This window comes from Molossus molossus, unplaced genomic scaffold (assembly GCF_014108415.1).
Source record: "Molossus molossus isolate mMolMol1 unplaced genomic scaffold, mMolMol1.p scaffold_m16_p_8, whole genome shotgun sequence".
NCBI classification, from domain to species: domain Eukaryota; kingdom Metazoa; phylum Chordata; class Mammalia; order Chiroptera; family Molossidae; genus Molossus; species Molossus molossus.
The window spans coordinates 83,421,283-83,443,221 of record NW_023425402.1 but is presented as its reverse complement, the minus strand read 5'-3'; the positions used below and the strand labels follow the sequence as shown (position 1 = coordinate 83,443,221).

Below are 21,939 nucleotides of genomic sequence, written 5' to 3'. Positions count from 1 at the left end.
CCCATTTCTATCTGTAACTCGAACATGCCAAAATCAGAACAAGTTTTTTTAACAGACAAAATTTAAATCATAATTTATAACCATGCATTTTTATACAACAGGTGGTGCTTATTTACAACAAATTATATTGTTTTTCCAATTCTGAATAAATAGTAATGGATACAAAGAAAAGTTGTAAGGAAGCAAATATATATTACAATCAGGTGTGCTTCTTTTTATGCCCTGACCGTTTCTATCAGTAGTTAGGTAGAACTCCTTAGGCTAGCCATCTGGAGTAGCCGAACTCTTCACTTTCTCCTCAATGTTCTATTTCAGGAGACTAACTTGCAAGAACACATGGGAAGCCCAGCCAGAGGGGCTCAGTTGGTTGGAGCGTTGTCCCATGCACCAAAAGGATGCTGATTTGATTCCCAGTCAGGGCACTACCTGGGTTGGGGGTTTGATCCCTGGTTGGGACACATAGAAAGCAACCAATCAGAGTTTCTCTTTCTCTCTCTCTCTTCCCCCTCACTCCTTCCTCTCTCTAAGCATGTTCTCAGGTGAGCATTTAAAAATTTAAAAAAATTAAAAAAGGAAAGTTGGAAAACAGTAGTAAAACAGATTCAATATTTTTGGCCTATCACCACAGGACTGATAGTTTATGAGGTAAGCGTGTTGGTAAGTTACAATAAAGGAAATGTCCTTGCCTTAATTTTCACAATTTCATGTTTAATGTTGATAAAATCAACTTTTCCTTAAAAAAGTAGATCTAGCATCTTATTTTATCTGCTCAAGTGCTGTCTCTTACTTCCATCAAAATTCAATTCCGGTCAAGGGCACATACCTCGGTTGCAGTTTGATCCCCAGCCCTGGTCGGGGTCAAGTGGGTGGCAACCAAGCGATGTTTTTCTCACATCGATGTGTCTCTCTCTCTCTCTTTCCCTCCCTCCCTCACACTCTATCTGAACATAAACAAAAAATATCTTCAGGTAAGGATTAAAAAAAAATTCAAAAGGTAGCATAAAAAGAACAACTAATAATTCACTATATGTAAGAGACCAAGTTATATGAAGACTTACCAATTTTCTTTTTTACCCTCATTTTTACTACATGTTTTTGTTTAATCCCTCAGCCATTTTAAATACCTTTAATCTTTCACTTAAAACCAAAGGATGGCTAGTTCATTAAAAAACAATAACCCTGCCTGGCTGGTGTGGCTCAGTGGCTGAGAATCGACCCGTGTACCCAGAGGTCACCAGTTTGATTCCCAGTCACGGCACATGCCCAGGTTGTGGGCCTGATCCCCAGTGGGGGGCATGCAGGAGGCAGCCGATCGATGTTCTCTCTCATTGATGTTTCTATCTCTCTCTCTCCCTCTCCCTTCCTCTCTCTCTAAAATCAATAAAGAAAAAATATTTAAAAAACAATTAACAATAAACTAATGAGACAGGCCACAAACAGCAAACTTGTAACCACAACCTTTGGTATCATGCTAATAATACTGAAAGTAATAAGTGAAAGGAAGAAAATAAGATGTTATTAAATACAGCAATGGACTGAAAATACGGTATCTGTCATTCTCGGATCTTTATGTAAACATAAAACAGGCAAAATCAATGGGTGACTGTAATGTAAAGAACTAAATAATAAAAAAAGTAATTGCTATTAGTTCAACCACCACCTAAACCAATTTGTAGTGTTATATTGTCCTTTCCAATCTCCTAAATAGTAACATCTATAAATTCAATGCATGATTTCTTGAGATGTTTCTATAAACTGAAATATCAGTAAATAAACTTAGTATTGTAAAGAGGTTAGAAGTAATTTTTCAAATCAGTTTTTCAAAAAATATATACATACACACACACACACACACACACACACACACACAAGAAACAAAAATCTGTAGCCAAAATTTATGCATACTCCAAATTAAGTGTCATGCAAATGTTATTTTATATGCAAATAAGTACAAGGACATCGTTATTCTCTTAAATAGGATTCTACTTTTTTTTTCTTTCACTTTAATGAACATATTTTTCATCATGGACCATAAGCTTGAATTTGGGCCTACGTGAATTATAAAGCCTGAATTCTTAAAAATTCCAAATATGTAAAAAAGTAAACTTTTTATAGAAATTAAAATATGAAACAAAAATTGACAATACCTTTGGGAGGATGGAGTTTATGGCCAGTTTTCTCACACCACCCAACAGGGTGAATATCCAGAGCGTCTGCATTTACCCAGAAGTCATAGCAATCAGAATATCCATCAAAGTGCAGTTTTATCCGGTATCCACAAACCTGAAACAGAGGATGGTTGAATGATCAAAAAACAAAAGAGAAACGCCCAGAATATTTGTGTACGTGGACATCCTGTATGCGACAGCTTATGTTACTCCAAGTACCCTCATTAACAGTGGCAAACCCAGCGAGCAATGACGAAATCTGAAGACGAAGGCTATTCCGCGTATGGAAAGCTGAGCTGCAGTGTCCCGGCATCATCCCAGTTACATCAGAAGCACACAGATGTGGGATGGAAAATACTCTTCCCGCATATTCACAATGTCTCTCGCTCACTAGGGTGTACCAGCATGTCACTGTGGGGAGCTGGCGTGGACGCAGCACAGGGCACACGGCTCCTGTGGAGTCCCAGGTGGAGCCCTGCTGCACACTGGCTCCTTGTCCTTTATAAATTTCCACACACGGTGATGTCCACCCAGACCAAGACTGGTGCAGACACAGAGAATCAGCAGTTCCTCCTTGACAGCAGCTGCGGGCATGGAAGAAAGGCAGAAAGGCCTACCCAGTTCCTACTAGATGAGACAGGCCCCTGGAATGGCAGTAAGAAATAACCGGATGCAATGTGTGCTGGAAGCTGAGGCCCTGCATCTGCCTCAAGGGCCCCGCTTGGGGAAGTTCTGAGCTGAAAGGTCACATGGGCTTAAGGGGTCTCAGCTGGATTAGGCTCTGCCCTGGGCTCTTGGAGGGAGGTTCAGCCACTCGATCCTCCTCCCTCCAGCACAGCAGATGTGTTCACGGGGAACCACACCCACGCCAGGCCTCCAGCCACTCCGGGAGCACCTGCCCTGCAGAAGCCTGAACAAGAAGCTTGAGCCGAGAGCCCAGAGCCAGGGCGATTGACAGTCTCAAAATAAAAAAGCTGTACCATTACTGCCAAGGGAAGTGCTCTAACACAAACTGTAGAGCAGCGGTTCTCAACCTGGGGGTCGAGACCCCTTTGGGAGTCAAATGACCCTTTCACAAAAGTCGCCTACAGCATAACAGTAGCAAAATTACAGTTATGAAGTAGCAACAAAAATAATTTTATGGTTGGGGGGTCACCACAATATGAGGAGCTGTATTAAAGGGTCGCGGCATTAGGAGGGTTGAGAACCACTGTAGAGGGTGAGTCAAGTAACGAGAAAAATTATAAATGTGTTGAGTCCATGTGTGCATTTATGTGTATATGTTTGTGTATGTGTGTCATTATGTGTGTACACATAAACACATAAGTATATGTGTTAAACACACATTTATATATACTTACATGTACATATACATATGTAAATTCACAGTAAAAAAAAGTCTGGCCCTGGCTGGCTTGCCTCAGTGGTTGGAACGTCAGCCCATGGACCAAAGGGTCACTGGTTCAAATCCTTTCAAGGGCATGTACCTGGTTTCGGTTCAGTTCATGGCCCTGGTTGGGGTCATGCAGAAGGCAACCGATCGGTGTCTCTCTCTCACGCCTATGTTTCTCTCTCTCTCTCTCTCTCTCTCTGTCACTCCCACTCTATCAGAAGATCAAAAGTATCCTCATGTGAAGATTAAAAAAAAAAAAGACTGGAAGGATATATGCCAAATATTAACAATAATTTCTTCTGAGAAATGGGAGTGAAAAGGAAATGGCAACAAGGGAATGATAAACTTTTTATCTTTGATGTTAGTATTCTTTCAATGAGAATGTATTGATATATTATGTGTACAAAATTTAGAACAGAGCTGACCCCCCGAGAGACTAGTGTCCGTCCACAGAGCAGAATGGATCCCCAGAAGTACAATCTCTCAAGAAGGGCAGGTGGCCGCCCCATGTCCCACACCCACCCATGCCGAGAACAAGCTCAGGGGCTGCTTCCCTTATAAGCCTGAGAGCTACGCAAACCCACTTGGCTTTACACGCCGTGTCTCAGGTCAGCGCCTGAGAAACAAGCCCCTTAGTACTTCATCCTTCTAGTCCCTCGGGTCATTTCTGAGCTTCTGTTCCCGAGTCACACTCCCTCTGTTCCCCCCACCATCGCTCTACTCTGCATTGCAGTCTCTAGAACCTCGCGCTTTGGTAACTTGTCTCGTACACCCTCAGCCTCCTTGCTCCAAGGCATACCTAGCTCTTCCCTCTCAAGCCGTCTTCCAGCAGAGGCTGCTCCTCCTCCTGCTCTCCACCCCTCCAGGGCCCATGCATGAGGCTGCACCACACTGCCCTCACCTTCCTGTGTGATCTCTCCCAGCCACCTCCAGGGCCCATGCATGAGGCTGCACCACACTACCCTCACCTTCCTGTGTGATCTCTCCCAGCCACCCCCAGGGCCCATGCATGAGGCTGCACCACACTGCCCTCACCTACCTGTGTGCTCCGCTCCCATCCACCTCCAGGGCCCATGCATGAGGCTGCACCACACTGCCCTCACCTTCCTGTGTGCTCCACTCCTAACAACCTCCAGGGCCCATGCATGAGGCTGCACCACACTGCCCTCACCTTCCTGTGTGATCTCTCCCAGCCACCTCCAGGGCCCATGCATGAGGCTGCACCACACTGCCCTCACCTTCCTGTGTGCTCCTCTCCCAGCCACCTCCAGGGCCCATGCATGAGGCTGCACCACACTGCCCTCACCTTCCTGTGTGATCTCTCCCAGCCACCTCCAGGGCCCATGCATGAGGCTGCACCACACTGCCCTCACCTTCCTGTGTGATCTCTCCCAGCCACCTCCAGGGCCCATGCATGAGGCTGCACCACACTGCCCTCACCTTCCTGTGTGCTCCTCTCCCAGCCACCTCCAGGGCCCATGCATGAGGCTGCACCACACTGCCTTCACCTTCCTGTGTGCTCCTCTCCCAGCCACCTCCAGGGCCCATGCATGAGGCTGCACCACACTGCCCTCATCTTCCTGTGTGCTCCTGCTCTCCACCTCTCCAGGGCCCATGCATGAGGCTGCACCACACTGCCCTCACCTTCCTGTGTGCTCCGCTCCCAGCCACCACCAGGGCCCATGCATGAGGCTGCAGCACACTGTCCTCACCTTCCTGTGTGCTCTGCTCCAGCCACCTCCAGGGCCCATGCATGAGGCTGCACCACACTGCCTTCATCTTCCTGTGTGCTCCGCTCCCACCCATCCCCGCCCACTCACCAGACACGCATTCCTGGCTTACGCTTTTCTTCTTCACCCTGAGTGGTTCCATCACACATGTGGATGCCTCATCCAATACCTGGGTCCCGGCCCCCAGCCTTTCCTTCTACTTCACGCACTCTCTCCCATGGAGAGTGTCCCATTAGAAACCGCGCTGCCTCTCAGCTATTAAATTATATATCCAACCCTATAAAGACATTTCAGTTTGATAACCCAGTGACTCCCAGTACACTTCTTCCTCGGTCTCAATGAAAACCCTAGCATCTCACATCGATCCTTCCACTTTCTCCCTAGTAAACCCCCTTACTCCAAGCCTTTCTTCCTTAGCAACCACTTAAGGCATTTTCTTGCCTGCACTTTAAAACTGTTGCCCTGAAGTCCTTCCCAAAACAGTTGCCTGACAAGACCCCAGCATCCCAGGTATGCACCTATGCTGCACCCACCTGGACTCGGGACTGGCGCTGAGCGGGGGGACAGTCAACCCTCACCGCTCACAGACTTCGTCCTTGTGAACTCACCTACTTGAGAAAATGTACGTGTGACCCCAAAACAGTGCTGTGGAGTCTGGAAACAGGTGCGTGCACAGTGCACAGCCCCAGAGAAGGTCCAAAAAGGCAGCGCGCTGCCCTCCCGATCCGTGTCAGACACTGTCAGCAAGTGTCCTCCGCACGATCCCCTTAGTGCTGTGTTTTTCATGTTTGTACTTTTTGTGGGTGACTGCTGTCTACAACGGCCCCCCAGTTTGTGCTGCAGTGCTGGCTAGTGCTCCTCAGTGCAGAGGCTGAGCTGTGCCTTGTGGAGAAGACGTGTACTGCACAAGCTTCACCAGGGAACTCATGTGGCCATGAGTTCAGTGCCAATGAATCAATAGCAGATATTAAATACTTAGTTATCTTTAAACAGAAACACATAAATAAGGCTACATATTAATCAACTGGCAAACATGCCGTAGCCAGAGGCTCACCGGAACCTGGCCTTTTAATTCCCCTAGGAGCTGTGTTCAGATTTGCCAGTTATGAAGTGTAACTAACTCAAACAATGAGAACTGACTGCTCCTGTGTACTGCACTCTCCCTGCTGCAGGGCAATCCCTCTAGAAGGCGCTGTCCAGCTCCTGCTCCCACTCTTCACAGCTTTTTAAAGTCTTTTCAAATCCTCCTCCCTCTCCTTCCCTTACCAATCCCACCATCTCCACTCTCATTCTAGGCGATGATTGACCTTCCATGGCAAGGGTGTTCCCTCAAACGTCAGCCTCCAACTGGCAAACCTCCCTGCGCACACCCACCCTTTCTGCCCCCTGCAGATAGAAGCCAAGGAGGGACTCCTCCCCTGGCTCAGGCCTGGACCTCCTATACACTCTGGATCCCTCCTCTCCCATCCCCTTCTTATCAGTTATCAGCTACCTTCCAATCCTCTGCTCCCTCACAGCTTCCACACTCTTGGTGAGAATGATAAAACTTTTCTGCAGCTCAAATAGCAACGTGCAAGAAACTTCTGAATGTCTGTAACAGTGCTCACAGGGGTGCTGTTCATAATGATGAGAAAGTGAAGACCACTCTGTCTTTCATCAGCATGAGAGCAGTTAAATAGATACACAGCATTCAGCGAAATAGATACTACCGAATGGTTAACATTGTTATGTATACATACTACATAAGACATACTGTCACAAAAGCAAGCTGTAGAATATTATATATGACACTATTTTTATGTAAAGAAGAGAAAAATATACATGCATATTTTGTACATGAAAACATTTGGCAGGAACACAGTGAACGACTAAGAGTTGTTATCTCTGGGATATAAAGTCAGGGAAGATGGTGGGAGAAGACCTTTTTTGTAATACACACTCTTTTACTAGTTAGGGTTTTCATGATAAGACAACATTACTGCTACAACAAAAAGCTAGACAAACTAAAATAAATCTCCTTCAAAACCAAGGGTTGAAAGACTCTCCCCCCACACACATACCTTAAAAAGATCCCTTTCTCTTTTACAGCTGAACTTCTCAAAAGCAGTCTACACTTACTGATTCTACACTTACTGATTCTGCTTCCTCACAACGCTTTCATAAAACTCAACTTTGCAAGAACCAACATTATCTCGTCCACAGCAAGCCCTGCCCTGTGTACCACTGTGATGTAGGCTCACCTACTATGACTGTGGTCATCCAGCTCTCAGACGCTCTACATAGCCCAACGCCCTTACAGACCCACTAAGCGAAAGATTACTACGTGAATAAAGCCATTATACGAGATCACTTCCCTCTTTTGGGGACATGTTAAAAAAAGATACACACCCTTGGCTTAAGGGAGGGGGCAAGGCAGAGACCAGCATGGAAAAAAATATATAAATTCTAAGAACTGTTCTCAGTAATACATTAGATATATATAATAGACTTGGACATTTTTTTTTCCTGAAAAATTTCAAAGATACCTCAAATTACTAAAAAAAAAAATACACACACACACACACACACACACACACACACACACACATAAATATCTGTTGACCGGTTCTTTATGTTGAAGAGCATAGCATGGCAAAGACTATGGAGTCAGATGAATCTGGGTTCAAATCCTGGTTCTACCACTTAGAAGCTGTGTGGCCTTGTATACATCACTTCACCTCTCCGAGCCTTAGTTCCTTCATCTACATAATAGGGATGAAAAACCTGACCTGCACAGGGTTTTTGCAAAGATTAAATGAAGTAATGCACACAAAACACTAAACACCATGCCTGGCATGAAGTGAGCCTTCCATAAGTGGCATCTTTTCCTACTGTTAAAACTCCATAATCACCATTTTATTGTACAAATACAGACAAGGCAAAGCTTACCTCAGCCACAGTGAGGACACAGTACACAGACTGATGCTCAGGGTCCACGCCTTCTAATTTCATGCCAACTTTAAACCCATTTTTATTATATGGAAAGGATTGATACTACAATGAAAAATGACAGCAGTTTTAGTATTTTATCCTGAAGGTCTAATTTAAAATATGAATAATCACCATTCTTAAATAAAGACTTGAACCAAATATATAAATAACTCTTAAAAATTCAAAAGAAAAAGGTCACCTATAATCCAGTGGAAAATGGACAAAGACTATAATGAGGTCACAGGAAAGAAAATGTAAATGTCTTACATATTTGAAAAGATGCTCAACATTGCCCATAAGAGTCATATAAAGTAAAATTACACAAAAACATATCTCACCTGTCAGGCTGGTAAAGATCAGAAAATTTGATAGCGCTGTTGGCAAGACTCCAGGGAAACAGATACACATATACATCACCAGTGGGGATATAAACGGGTACAACCTCTAGCAATATCATCATATCTATAAAAAAAGAACATTCTCTTGCCCTGGCCGGTTTGGCTTAGCAGTTAGAGCATCGGCCTGTGGACCAGAGAGTCCTGGGTTCGGTTCCTGCTAAGGGCATGTACCTCGGTTGCAGTTTGGCCCTGGCCCTGGGTCATGTGGGTGGCAACCATTCGATGTTTCTCTCTTTCGCTCTCTCTTTTCTTTTCCTCCCTCTCTCCATCCCACTCTATCTGAAAGTAAATGCAAAAAAAAAGAACATTCTCTTTGGCTCAGCAATTCTAATTCTAGGAAATTATCCAACAGAGATAACCACATATGTGCAAAATGACACGTGTACAAGCTTATTCACTAAGACATTTACATGGCAAAAGACTTGTATATCTATATTCCACATGTACACATAGTATTCCATCTTAGGTCTGATCTATAATAACTTAAGCTGCTTCCTATTGGTTGACATACAATATGTCAATATGCATCATATGTCAATCAATTAGGGAGCAGTTTAAATTATTATGGAAGAGCTCTAAGATGCAATTTTATGCATTATTATGAAAGAATAATGAAGGAAATAATGAACTGAGATGGAGTAATTTCCAAAATAAGTTAACAAAAAAGCAAAGTTCAAAACAGTGAGAGTGAAATATGCTATCATTTGGTTTAAGAAGGGGGAGAAGACTTGGGTGTTGTGTGTACACACACACACACACACATAACTTATCTATACATAATTCTTTTCAAAAATATAAAAGGCTATTAAAGGACCCAAGTTACAGAAAATAATTATATAGAACAAGTTCATATACAATTACTATTATGTTTAAACTAAGTATGCTTGATATAGATGTACTCATCCTAACATTTACTAGTCATCACTTTTTAGGAACTCTCTACGTTCCTACATATAGAACAAGGCATTGATGGCAGACTTATTACAGACCATGATTAAATAATAATTTAAGCCAGGAGTCAGCAAACTATAGTCTGCGGGTCATGTCCAGCCCCCCATCTGTAATTAAAGTTTTACTGGAACACAGCCATGCTCATTCACCTATGTATTGTTTGGTGGGGGGGCTTTCATTACAACAGAGCTGAGGTGCTGTACCTGCGTCCAGATGCCCAACAAACCCTAAAAGGCTTACTTTTGGCCCTTCATAGGAAAAGTTTGCTGACCCCCGTTTTAGCCCAGGGGCAGCAGCTCCTAGCTAGAACTACACTTTTAACTAATTTTAAATCACTTATAAAATCTTTTTGTTATAGTTAATAAAATATAAACTCATTTTTAGATTTTTGTTGTGATATTATGGAAACCTCGGTAACTCGTTTCTGTCCTCCCAAAGCCATGATGTCGACATGAAATTTCATGCCCGTCTTCCTGTATCTGCGAGTGTTTAGTAGTCGCAGAATTCTCTCTTAAAAATGAGTGAAAGCTGGTAGCTGACAGGAGAGAGCGTGTGTGGAGGGCAGCGTCACGTGTCAACACCGGTGGCCCGCAGGTCCCTCACAGAGCCGCACAGGAGACACGACCCGTCACAGACGTGGACGGACGGCACAGTCCCTCCCAAGGCCGTACCTCCTTGAACAGCTTCGCCGGCACGGCCACAGCTTTCTCCTCTTCCAGGTAGGACGCCCAGCACCACGCCTTCCTCCCTTTGGGAGGCAACCCTGCAAGGCAAGTGAGAGAGAGGTGACCTCCAAGTCTAAAACAGCACAGGCGCGCACTGTGAACGCTCACGACCCTGGACACCCTGGCTGGCTCTTCTCTCCCTACCACAGCAGGTGTTCCCCCATCTCTTCGCTGGCTCCTCTCCCGCCCTACCACAGCAGGTGTTCCCCCATCTCTTCGCTGGCTCCTCTCCCGAGGAAGTGAGAGCTGAGCCGGGACGGAGTGTACGTCCGCAGTGATGAAGGGCGAAGGAGGGCGCAGAGGAACTCGGAGTGAATGGAGACGAGCAGGAAAGCAAGACAGAGGTGCCCTGGAAGCCACAGGAAGTGAGTGTGCCTGGAGACATGATGCTCAAACACTTCCTAAGAGACCGAGAAGTTGAAAACTAGAAATGACCAGTGGGCTGTGTGGTTAGGGAATGGCTACCAACGTGGGAGAAAGGGATGAAAAGCCATTGAGTCAAGGCCAGATTTGAGCAGCAAAAAAAAAAAAAAAAAAAATGTGGGTGATAAAGACATGGTGTCCACTAAAATCAGTTTTATTTTGGATTAATCTGACAGATGATGGAAATTAAAGGAAGAACACAATAGCTTGACAGGTAACACAATTGGGGAAAAGGTATTTTGGGCGTGAGATTTGAACCTGCTACGGTGGACCTCATGAGGAGCAAAAAATCTAAATACCTAAGGGGTAAAAACGAACGACTAACAGAACAAGGTCCCAGAGGAGACAGGGCCCTGCGAATAGAAACGAAGGAAGGAGACAAAGACTGACCATATTTTTGAAGCAAAGTGCCAAGTAACTGAGAATGTATTGCCTTTAAGCTCAGTGACAAAAACTACAAGTTATCTCCGGCAAATGTAAAAGGTAGGCTGTGAGCTTGAGGCAGGCAGAAATGTCTCGAACGCTTGGTGAAGACTTGAAAGATGAACAGGCCAGGACTGCGTCCAATCACAGAAGAGGAGCTCTGGGTTCACGACCGTGATTTGTAGGGACAGCAGGACTGGGTGGGCCAGGCGGGCACTGTGCAGAGTGCAGTGACCCGACCTGAGGGACTGGGTGGACGACGTGCAGGGCAAGGGCAGGAGGCTAGTGGAGGGCATCTTCTATGAAGATGACTAAGGTCCATGCTGAATCAGGTGGCGGGGTCATCACTGAGTATGAAAGGGAAGAGCCCGAGGACTAGATTCCCAGGAGAGCGACACACTGCAGAAGGGAAAATGTGTCCCATCGGGAGACTGTGGTTTGAGGGAAAACATTAAAAACTTTCAATCCTGGGAAATGAATAAGAACATAGATGTTTTTGTTTTGTTGTGTTTTAGTTTATTTTTTATTGTTGACATTATTACAGATGTACCCATTTTCCCCCCACTTCCCTCCTCCTGCCCCACCCCAGGCCTTCACCACACTATTGTCTGTGTCTTTGGGATAAAACATGGGTTTTAAAAAAGTGTAGAAGTAGATGAAACCTATTTGATGCACAATTAAAGAAAGTTGTTCTCATGTTTGCCTGGATACAACTCGAAAGTTACTAACTCCCACTTTTTCCTGTATCTACTTCTTCAAAGCCATAATCTTTATTGACAAAATTTAATTTTAAAAAAATACCCAAAGCAAATCCTTCACTGCCCTCCTGTGCATTACAATAAGACTAAAATGTCAACCTGCATGAAATACGTTAAATTTCATAAAGTTACAAGTAAAGCCATTCTTTCACAACTCACCCTGCTTTACTACCGCTGGGTCGCCTCGTCTTTTCCTGCGGGCTCTCTGCGAACCCCTCAGGGTTCTTCCATCTTGTTTGTTCTCCTACAATAAGAAAGGAAGTTTGTGATTTTTTAAAAGTTCGTGAAATTGGCAGCAACAAGTTAGAGAGCTGTCAGAAAGCATTAATTTTTTTCTGTACTTTTCTTCAATTTCACTTCCTAAGGTTTAAGGAAAGAAAGAATAAATGTCATTTGAGAACGATGTTGCTTTTGGCCTAAGGTCATGACAAAGTGAGACTGTTTCCGAGAACTACTCTGTGGACTGGCGGGGACCGTGCTGCCGGCTCCTTGAACGCTTTCTTTCCTGAGCTCTGGAAGCCTCTGTCCTGAGTCTCCCACCCCTCACTGGCCCCTCTTCTCCGTCCCTTTGCTAGAGTTCCTCCAACCAGGTGCCCTTCTTTTCTCTACCTAATCACTCTCTCTAGGTTTTAAAGAGCACCTGTCTGCCAGACAGCCCCAGCCCAGTCCATACCCGAGCCCTGACCTCTTCCCTGACTCCACACCATGCATCCTGCCTACCTGGGATCTCCACTTGGACGCCGAATAAGCATTTCAAACTCACGATGCCCAAGTAACTCCAGCTTCTATACTCCAGCCTTGCCTTCCCAACCTCATTAAACGGCACATTATCCAGTCGAGGGATCAAGCCAAAAACCTTAGGAGTCATCCCTGATTCTTCTCTGTCCCTCACACACCAATGACCCTACTGCCAACCGTCTACCAGATCCCAAGTCCACTGTTCTGTCTCACACAGCCCTCTGAGCTAGTACAACGCATTAAAATCCGAACTGGAATCTCTGATTGCACTTTTGTGCACACCTGTCAAAGCTGGAGTGGTCATTTTAAAACATAAATTATATCCAAGTATTCCCTTGCCTTTAACTTTCCAAGAGCGCCCCATCACACTCAGAATAAAATGAAAACCCGTTACTCTGGTTTATCAGAAAGCCCAACATGACCTGACCTCTTTGGCTTCACCTCACTCTACTTTCAACGAGATTGTCTTCTTTTATTTCCTCAAACAAAACATGCCACACGTCAGTTTAGGAACTTTTCCTTAGCTGCTCCACTGCCCGGAGGGCTCCTCACTCCTAACGTCTGACTCCTTATTATTCGGGTCACATTGTTCATGCTACCTTCTCTAGGAGGCCTCCCTGACAACCCAACTTAAACGGTCAGCCAATCCCAAAATCCTATTGTAATTCTCAGCAAAGCACTCATCACAGGCTGACATTTCCAGTTTGTTTTATCATATGTTCCCTTAGTAAGAATATAGTGTCCCTGGGAGTAGAGACCCTATCCTGCAGTCTCAGCCCCTAGAATAGAGACTACCAAAAAAAAGCTGCTCAATATTGATCTTAAGGGAAGTGCCTCAAGACCTCCAAGTTCTCTTTTCATAAGAACCATTAATATATACTTTAGGGAATACGATATTTACGTTTTAATGTGCATATTTTGAATTCATTCTCCCCAAATCTACTGATACTGATCTGCCATTTTCTACCTCCTCACACAGTTTTTTATGAGCTCTGTCTGCACCTTCCCACAATGGGACCGGGACCTTGCGACTGAGAGAAACTGAAGTTTCTCTGGCTACACTGAAGGTCTGCTGCTGCCGCTTTCACTCCAGCAATGAACCCCAGGAATTCCCACTTCTTCACTCTAAGAGAGGGGTCCTATCATTTACATTCCCATTTTGAGATGAGGACAGCAACAAAGAGAGGGCAGGTGGGCCACGTGCTGCCGGGAACAGAGAGTCGCGGAAGCAGCATGTGGAGCCAGTGACTGGCTACAGACCTAGTGCCGTGGGCGCGGCGCCGCCCACTTCAGAAGCGGGCGAGCTCCCAGGTGCTGCCAGAGCAGATACTAACCATCTCATCGTCTCTCTCTTCTCCGTCCTCCTTGGAGTCGGCTTTCAGGGACAGTTTTGGCTTTTTCTTCCGACTGCACTTAGGGTCTTCTTCCTCATTGTCTTCTCCTATGTCCCTTTCCTCCTTCTGATCTCTGCTATGTTTATCAACCCAAAATAGTGACAGGAAACAATATCTATCAAACATCACATGGTGAATATCAATGCAAATATTTTTGAAACATCACCCTCCAAAGGAAAAATATAGAACCACCAGGAGAAATGTACAGACATTATAATATCATTGATAAGGAATGCTTCGAATCATTATCATATATTGCGACATTGTCAAGGTTAGAAAGCAGACGTTAGCTTCTATGTTAATTTCAAAAAGAGACCAGCACTGTGTGTGAAATAGAGTCTAACAAGTTTAAAATTATTTGTCTTTCACATCTACCATCCATACTAATAAAATAATCAATTATTTAAAGATATTTTAGTCTTCAGGGCAACTTTAAAGCAAGGATTTATCAATTATTGAGAATGATAAGTCCAAATGAAAAAAGGCCAAGTGTAACTTTGTAAAACATCAGCTGGCCATTAAAAACATAAACAATTCACAGGACTGTACTAATTAAAATACATGGGAAACTCCACTATAAATGTCAAGTCATTTATTTTACAGCACACAATTAGATGCAAGAAATAGATCTTCTTGGTAATAAGCTGAATTCTCTCTGATAGTCCCCAAATGACAAAGTCACACCACTGTCGGTCACAGCTGATGTTCCCATCTTGTATTTCTCAGACCTCCCTGAGATCGGCAGTAACATAACTCAGTACATTACTCACTATGGCCATCTTCATTCAGCTGATTTCCAATCAGCTTTATTCCTTTTGTAGAGCTTTGGCTGACTTACCTATGAACCCCCAAAATATAAACAAAACTGTGTTTCCATAAACATGAGAATCATCAAAATGTGTATGTAGTCCAGAGAACTTTAAATACTTTGGACTGAGAAACAATCAAAGTAATGTAAACAAAAAGCTACAGAAAGAGGCAGAAGCTGTACCGCAGGTGTAAACATAAGTAATGAAACTCATGACTGAAGTTACTAGGTCCAGTAATGAGATCAAGGTCCATGTGTGCCTACAGGAAATGTCTCTGAAAAAAGAAAGGGCATGAGAGGGTGACAGAGGTCAGAGAGCCTCTGTATTCCCAAACACCATGAACTTGGACTCTAAAACCCATTCTATGGATGGAATGGAGCAAAAACCTACTTGTCTTTGATATGCCGAGTACAGCTCTGGCTGCAATAGTTTCCTCCAGGAAGACACTCCTCTACACTGCCGTACTGACAGCAGTTCTCACAGAACGGAAGTCCTTCTACTTTCACTGGCTCCTTCAACCTGAAGGGCACCCCAGTCTTCTCTGAAAAAACTAGAAGATGAAAGGAAGAGAGAAAAATGTAAAACCGTGACATAAAGCATTCTAAAAGACACTTAAACTTTTTTGTCTGATAATTTTGTTAGCAACACAATAAAAGAATAATGTTTGTTGAATGAATGGATGATCAAACGATAGTACGTGGGAGAGAGAGAAAAATGGGCTTGGCAGACATCACTCAAATCATTTACATAACAAAACAATTTCGCAGAAAAGATAAAAGCTTGTCCGAGGTTTTTTCGACAGGGGTTGAAGTAAAATGAAGAAAATTTCATTAGTCACTAAATTCAAAAAGTTAAACTGTCAATCTTTACAATCCTATTTTATAGATTTGTCTTTGACAAAATTTAAAAGGGGTCATCTGTGCTATTTCATGTTTATTACATTTGGATGAGTAATTTTGTTTTACTAAATTGGTTAAATCAATGTTTCTCTGTTTTACTTTTAACGTAGCAGAGATCCCTGAATCATAACTATCCAAATAATTTAGGGACTCACATTTCCTTTCGCCTGAATCATTAGGCTAATCATTCATTCAGCAAACATTTATTAGGCACCGATTTAAGCTAGACACCGAAAATGACAGTACAGACCTTGCCCAAGAGAGCTCACAGTCTGGAAGAGAAGATAGGCAAGAAAATCGTATTTGTAGTAAGTGACACAGGCAGTAACTGAAGCATGAACCAGTTCCAGAAGTAGTACAGAGGAAGAAGTGATTCAGTCGGCCTGAGGTGAGGTCGGGGAAGGATTTCCTGATATAAAACCTCAACAAGGTTGTAAAAGCCAAAGAGGAATTTACCAACTGGACAAAGAGAGCACTAGCATCCCGGCCAGAAGAAACAGCATGAGCAAAGGCAAGGAAGCACGAAGCCACAGGACGTGTTGGGAGAAGTGCATGTAGCTGGGTGCCGCCGGCACTCCAGAACACAGAGCACAGGAACGGAACGGAGAGCAAAGAGACTGAACAAGCAGGTGGGTGCAGGTCACCCAGATCTTTGTATGTTTCGCTAGAGATGAAAAGAAACTGGTGAAGTGTCAGATAAGCAATCTACATAAGTTCCTCTAAATTCAGTGTACAGGATAAACTGGGCGAAATCAGAAGCAGAATGATTCCTTAGGAGACGTCTGCAATAGTTCAGGTGAGAGGTGATAAGGGTCTAAATTAAGGCAGTGGCAGTGACAACAGACAGAAAAGGCCAGATCTGAGACATATTTAGGAAATAAAAACCAACAGGATTAAGTAACAGGCTATGGGGCTAGGGAGAACACACTCAGGATGACTCCTAGATTTCTTGCTTGCCCACTGGGTAGATAGATGGTGCTACCATCAACTGAACTATGGGTTACAGAAGGAAGAGCAGGTCTGGGGGGAGGGGAGAAAAGAAATAGAAAATGAATCGCATTTCAGACATGTGGAGTTTGAGGTACCTGTGGGACATCCAGGTGGAGATGTCCAGTAGGCAGGTGGAAATACGGGCCTGGAGCTCGGGGGAGAGGTCGGGGCTGGAGATATAGATTTAGGAGTCATCAGCAAATAGGTGTTAGTTACAACCATCGGAGCAGATGAGAAAAAAGTGGCAGACTTTTGGCTATATCACCTGGGTAGGCTATTACATGGATTTACTTGATAATTTCCAATTAACCTGGTGCTATTACAGATCTGGCATTAGGAGAGAAGACAGTTAATGATTATTTTAAAATATAAAAGCTAGCTCCATACGAGTTTTGTTATAGAAATTTACCTAAGAACATGTGACATGAAGATCACCCAGGATTTTCAAGGTTTCAGCCTACTATAAAAGCTTAGACATTCTTATTTTAAAACTTTCAAAAGAAAGAAATGACAATACAGATCACCCATTCTTACCTTCTTGAGCAGTTGGGACCATCCAAGTTGTGGTAGCTGTTGCTTTCTTAACATTTTCCATCTCACTCTCATCCGTTATAACTTCCAGGGCTCCGAATTCGTTTACTCGAAACTAGTGACAACATGGCAGAAAGAGGCAAATTCACAAACGTGTTCAGAACAGTAATCATTTGATGGCTGGCCCACACAGTCTTCAAGAAAAAAATTAATTCTGTTTTAAAGTTAATTAAAACAATTGTATCTGGATAAGTCTTCTACCAATATTAAGCCCTTTGCATTTTGACCAGTTTTGGAATTGGGGGAAGGCGAATACAACAAAGCGGCAGATACTTCTTACGGATATACACAACCAACCCTGCACTGTCGTGTAGAGTAGCTGCCTCACTTCTATGGCCTGTAATTTCAAACACAATTTTTTTCTTATATTACAGCTCATTTGATAATCAAAATTACTGTTTTCCCAGGAATCAATTGGTCTCACCTAGTTCAGAGAAAAGGAAGATCTCTATTCCCCAAATTATTACTTGCATATCCATGTCATTATATTCCAAGATGTGAAGGAGGAAGGTGGAAGTGAGGTCCAGGGACCCCCAGGCGCTACACTTCCTTTTGCTTTCATGACTCTAGAATTCCCCATTACCTTCACCTCTGCTCCTCCAGTCTACTGGCTACAGGCAAATGTTATCACTAAAAACTAAGGACATTTTGATTTCACAGACATTTTGATTCCCGATATTGAAAATGTCCTCTCAATGCCTGGCAGGATTCACACAGTGTTTCAGTAATAGCCTGGTCATACCGAGTGTGTGTGTGTGTGGGGGGGGGGACTTGGCTGCTCCCTACCGTGTGTGTGTGTGTGTGTGTGTGTGTGTGTGTGTGTGTGTGTGTGTGTTGAGGCTTGGCCATTCCCTCTGTGCAGGGGCCCCATCCTCTTTGAAATAGCTAGGTTTACTCTCATATTCATGAAATTCAAAGCTTTCTGTATTCCTTCTCTTTTACCATAAGACAGAATGACATTAGAGATCCATTCATTTTAACAGCTGATGAAGAGCAAGAAATCTCAACATTCAAATGAATAAAACTTTCTGCTTAAAGCTTTTAGATCTCTCACAGAGATATGTATGAGCATGCAAATACACAGTATTTAAATAAAGCCTTCCATTTCCAAATCTAAATAGTCGATTTGGTCAACATGCCAACAGAGTATTTATTTTACCAAACTAGCTTCAGATTCAAATCAGAGAAACCTTAAGCCACTATTCTTTCCATGAGGTAAAAACAACACCTTAAATAATTTTCTGCACATAGTCCACATAGTGCTTTCTAGACTGAACAAGTTGAAATAGTTAAGGAAAGTGAAAATGTTTTCTCCCTACAACATTTCCATACAAAAATGTCTAAGTAATGTATATACTCTACCTAGTGTGTTCACCTAAAAATGTCAACCTAGGAGATGCCAAAAAGATAATTGGAAGGAAAATACCTAAAAATAACTTTACTTTTTGTGGGAAAAAAAAAAAAAAAAAATTTTTTTTTAATGATCAACTCTGAAAAAAAATATTTCAAAATAAAGCTGACAGTACCATCTACTGGGCAAGAGTAGAAAAAACAAGCCATAATGATTATTAATTAATGATATTAAAGAATATGATAGAATATCAATTCTAATGAAATTTTTTTTAAAAAGGCATGAACCTAATAATTCAACCCAGGAAAGTAATTTCACTCTTATTATGTGTTAATGGTAATTTATACTTATTTGACAATTACAAAATGTGAGAAAGAACACCATTTACATTACAAAAAGTCTCCTGGGGCCTATCATAAGTTTTCAAGTTGCTGCTAAACAAACTACAAACTAGGGTGCAATTCAAACCCTGAGAAAGAGGGCACTACTAAGTGGAATCTTCAAATAGAAATTCAGACCTATGACCCCTAGAGAGTTTGAGGCCCACATACCTTCAAAGTTAAAGGTAACATTCCCACAATACGACATTTAATCCCAATTATCTTTCCCTTCTCCCATTATTTAATGCCTGCAACTGACCTATAGTTTAAGCACAAAGGAGATGCAATGGCCCAAAGGGCAACAGTTGACTCCAGTGAGCCAGGAATCCATGGATGGACTTCAGAGGTCAATGAAGCCCATAAAATGTACACATAATCATGATCTGGGCACATATATATTTTCCTGGGGACAGGGCTCATAAGGGTCATCATATCCTCAGAGGCATCCTATAACCCTGAAGAGAAAGAACATCTACTCTAACCAAAGTTAATCTCAAAAATTAAACTCAAAGTGTTTCTAAAATATCCTATCATATGCAAAAAGACAGAGGGATCAAATTTTTTCTGGCTTCTCCGTTAGAATGTACTGTGTCTTCCACAATATTACTGTTGTTGTAGAAAATGCTGGGCAGCACAGGCTGTTAGGTGCTGTTAACATTACTGGAGTTCCACAGATGAATTCCAGAAAGACTGACACATTTCCCAACAAAACACTCTGGTTTGGAAGCTGGTAATGAATGCTTTTGGAACCATGGAAACTTGAAATAACCAATTTATTTCTTTTTTAATGTTATTAGTTCTTTTAACCTAGATATCTAAAAAGCAATATAAAAATTTATCGAGTCACGCCATTCTAACCAAGAATATCAAAATTATAAACATCACAAAGGGTTTTATTAAGCAAATCAAACACATCAGCTGACACTGTAACACTTTTCTGTAAGTGGATATATCCAGGTCAATCAAAACACAATTACATCTAAAATATATAAAGAGTAGCAAAAGTTTTGTTTGTCTCCACTTGAAATACCTTCGATTCAATTTTCTTCTTTATTTTTACTTGTGAAGGTAAAGAATCTTTTGCTATTTTTGCCCATATTTAATAACAGATCATTAACAGACACTGCTGAGGTTACTACTTTTATTTATTTTTATTACTTTTAATGCTGAAATTTGAGTTCTACCCACCAATCTGTTTTAAGGGCAAAGATATCTGCTAACTAAACTGGTCTGAACATTAATCAAGGCGAAACGTGCAATAAGAGTGCAGTGAATTTTCCAGCTGGGTCTCTGCATTCCTGCTGCAAGGTCTTGCTCTCAGCTAAGTGGCAACTACTCTTGCGAGATAAGATGCTATCACTCTCAGAAGTGCATCTGCATTTTACTCAGGGACTCTGAAAGCCTAAATCCTTAGGACCCAGAGGAATAATTCTCTGCGCATAAATTTCAGACACAATCAGCAGTTCAGGCAGAGAAGCTGCTCTAGGGAAAGGAAGACCTGCCATCCACCGTCCGCTACCCCTACCCCCGCCTGTTCTTATGGCTGGTTCTGAGGCGTCAATCTACAAATACCAATTTAACATTTTTAAAAACACATTAAGCAATGGTAAGGTTTCCAATGCTTGTTTAAGAAAAAAAAAGTCTTTGTTAATGACTACAACAGTTTAAAGAGGGCCCGTGGACACCTGCGGCTCCCCCTTGCACTATACCTTCCTCAGCTCTCCCTCTTCCGATGCCTGCCTTTCGGTCACCTCCGCCCATCCCTGCCTCCTGAGTCTGGAGCTTGAATAACATGTGCTTTCCAAAGCCTTCCTGACCCTGCTGGCTAAAATAATCCCCCCATCAAAGGCTGTAACGTTGTCCTTGCATCTCTTTTGATAGGAAAATGTTTTCTTGCTTTAGACTGTAGTAGAGCAGTGATAAGAGAATCCATTTCAATATCAGAAAGCCTGGTTTTAAGACGCAGTTCTGCCAATAACTAACTGTTTGACCTTGAGCAAGTGACTTAACCACTCAGGGTCTCCATTGCTCCATCTGGAAAAGAACAACCGTAGTAGAAAGCATGAACCTCTACAGGTCAAATGAAAGGATTAAATAAAAAGATGCAGGTAAACTGTTCATCGGAGTAAGTTCTCTATTCCTTCCACTACTGCACCCAAATAAGGAGCTTTTGCACTGTTTTCATAGAAGAGTTGGTTAGCCAGGTGTGGGAGGGGAGAGGGGGTTCCAGCAACAGAGGACAGTAAAAAAGGTGTGAAGTTTTCACTGGTAGTTTGGGCGGGAAAGGAACCGGTGCCACTGAGGCCGGACAAGAGATGCAGACGGAGAGGAAGCAGAAGCCAACCACCAAAACACATGTGGCACACTTAAAGGACTTGGACTTTACCAGCAAAGTTTCAGAAAACTGACAAAGGATTTGAAGCAGGAGTGGTCAGCAAGCAGAAGAAGGCTTTTACAGAGAAATGTTTTTTCAACATGGCAATAAAATTCAGTGTATAAACACCTGTTACCATGACAAGAAATTGACTTCTGTGCATGAACCGATTGTATTTTCTGAATTACCTTGAGCTAGCTGTCTACTGTTTATTGGGAAATTCACACATCTATACCCATTAATCAACAGAAGACTTTGACAGTGTAAAACAGGCCAAGCATAATGTGAGAGAGTAAATTTCATGATTTATTAGAAGTTCTTTCTAATATCTTACATTTGTGAAAAATTAATTTTTCAATCAGATCTCTTAAGCAACTCAAATTTGAATAGAAGGAGCAAGTGAATTAGAAATCCTAAGCAATATAATCAACTGGGCAGCCTCTGAATCTCCTTAGACAGAAAGGTTAGGAAGGT

At 42.7% G+C, this 21,939-nt stretch overlaps 1 protein-coding gene across 7 annotated transcripts in view; it reads right to left on the bottom strand.

The window, feature by feature from the left end:
- The window catches only part of L3MBTL3 (L3MBTL histone methyl-lysine binding protein 3), a 109,204-nt gene that overhangs the window by 61,937 nt on the left and 25,328 nt on the right, over positions 1 to 21,939 (bottom strand). For 2 of the 7 annotated variants that reach the window (XM_036248671.1, XM_036248672.1), the window contains exons 4-11: positions 17,304 to 17,415; positions 16,865 to 16,939; positions 15,271 to 15,430; positions 14,012 to 14,186; positions 12,099 to 12,183; positions 10,282 to 10,373; positions 8,220 to 8,324; positions 2,148 to 2,283 (exon numbers count right to left, since the gene is read on the bottom strand). In XM_036248671.1, coding sequence (XP_036104564.1) covers positions 2,148 to 2,283; positions 8,220 to 8,324; positions 10,282 to 10,373; positions 12,099 to 12,183; positions 14,012 to 14,186; positions 15,271 to 15,430; positions 16,865 to 16,939; positions 17,304 to 17,415 — 940 coding nt within the window. The remainder of the gene's footprint in view (positions 1 to 2,147; positions 2,284 to 8,219; positions 8,325 to 10,281; positions 10,374 to 12,098; positions 12,184 to 14,011; positions 14,187 to 15,270; positions 15,431 to 16,864; positions 16,940 to 17,303; positions 17,416 to 21,939) is intronic. The other 5 variants (XM_036248674.1, XM_036248673.1, XM_036248675.1 and 2 more) reach the window with 5 other exon arrangements.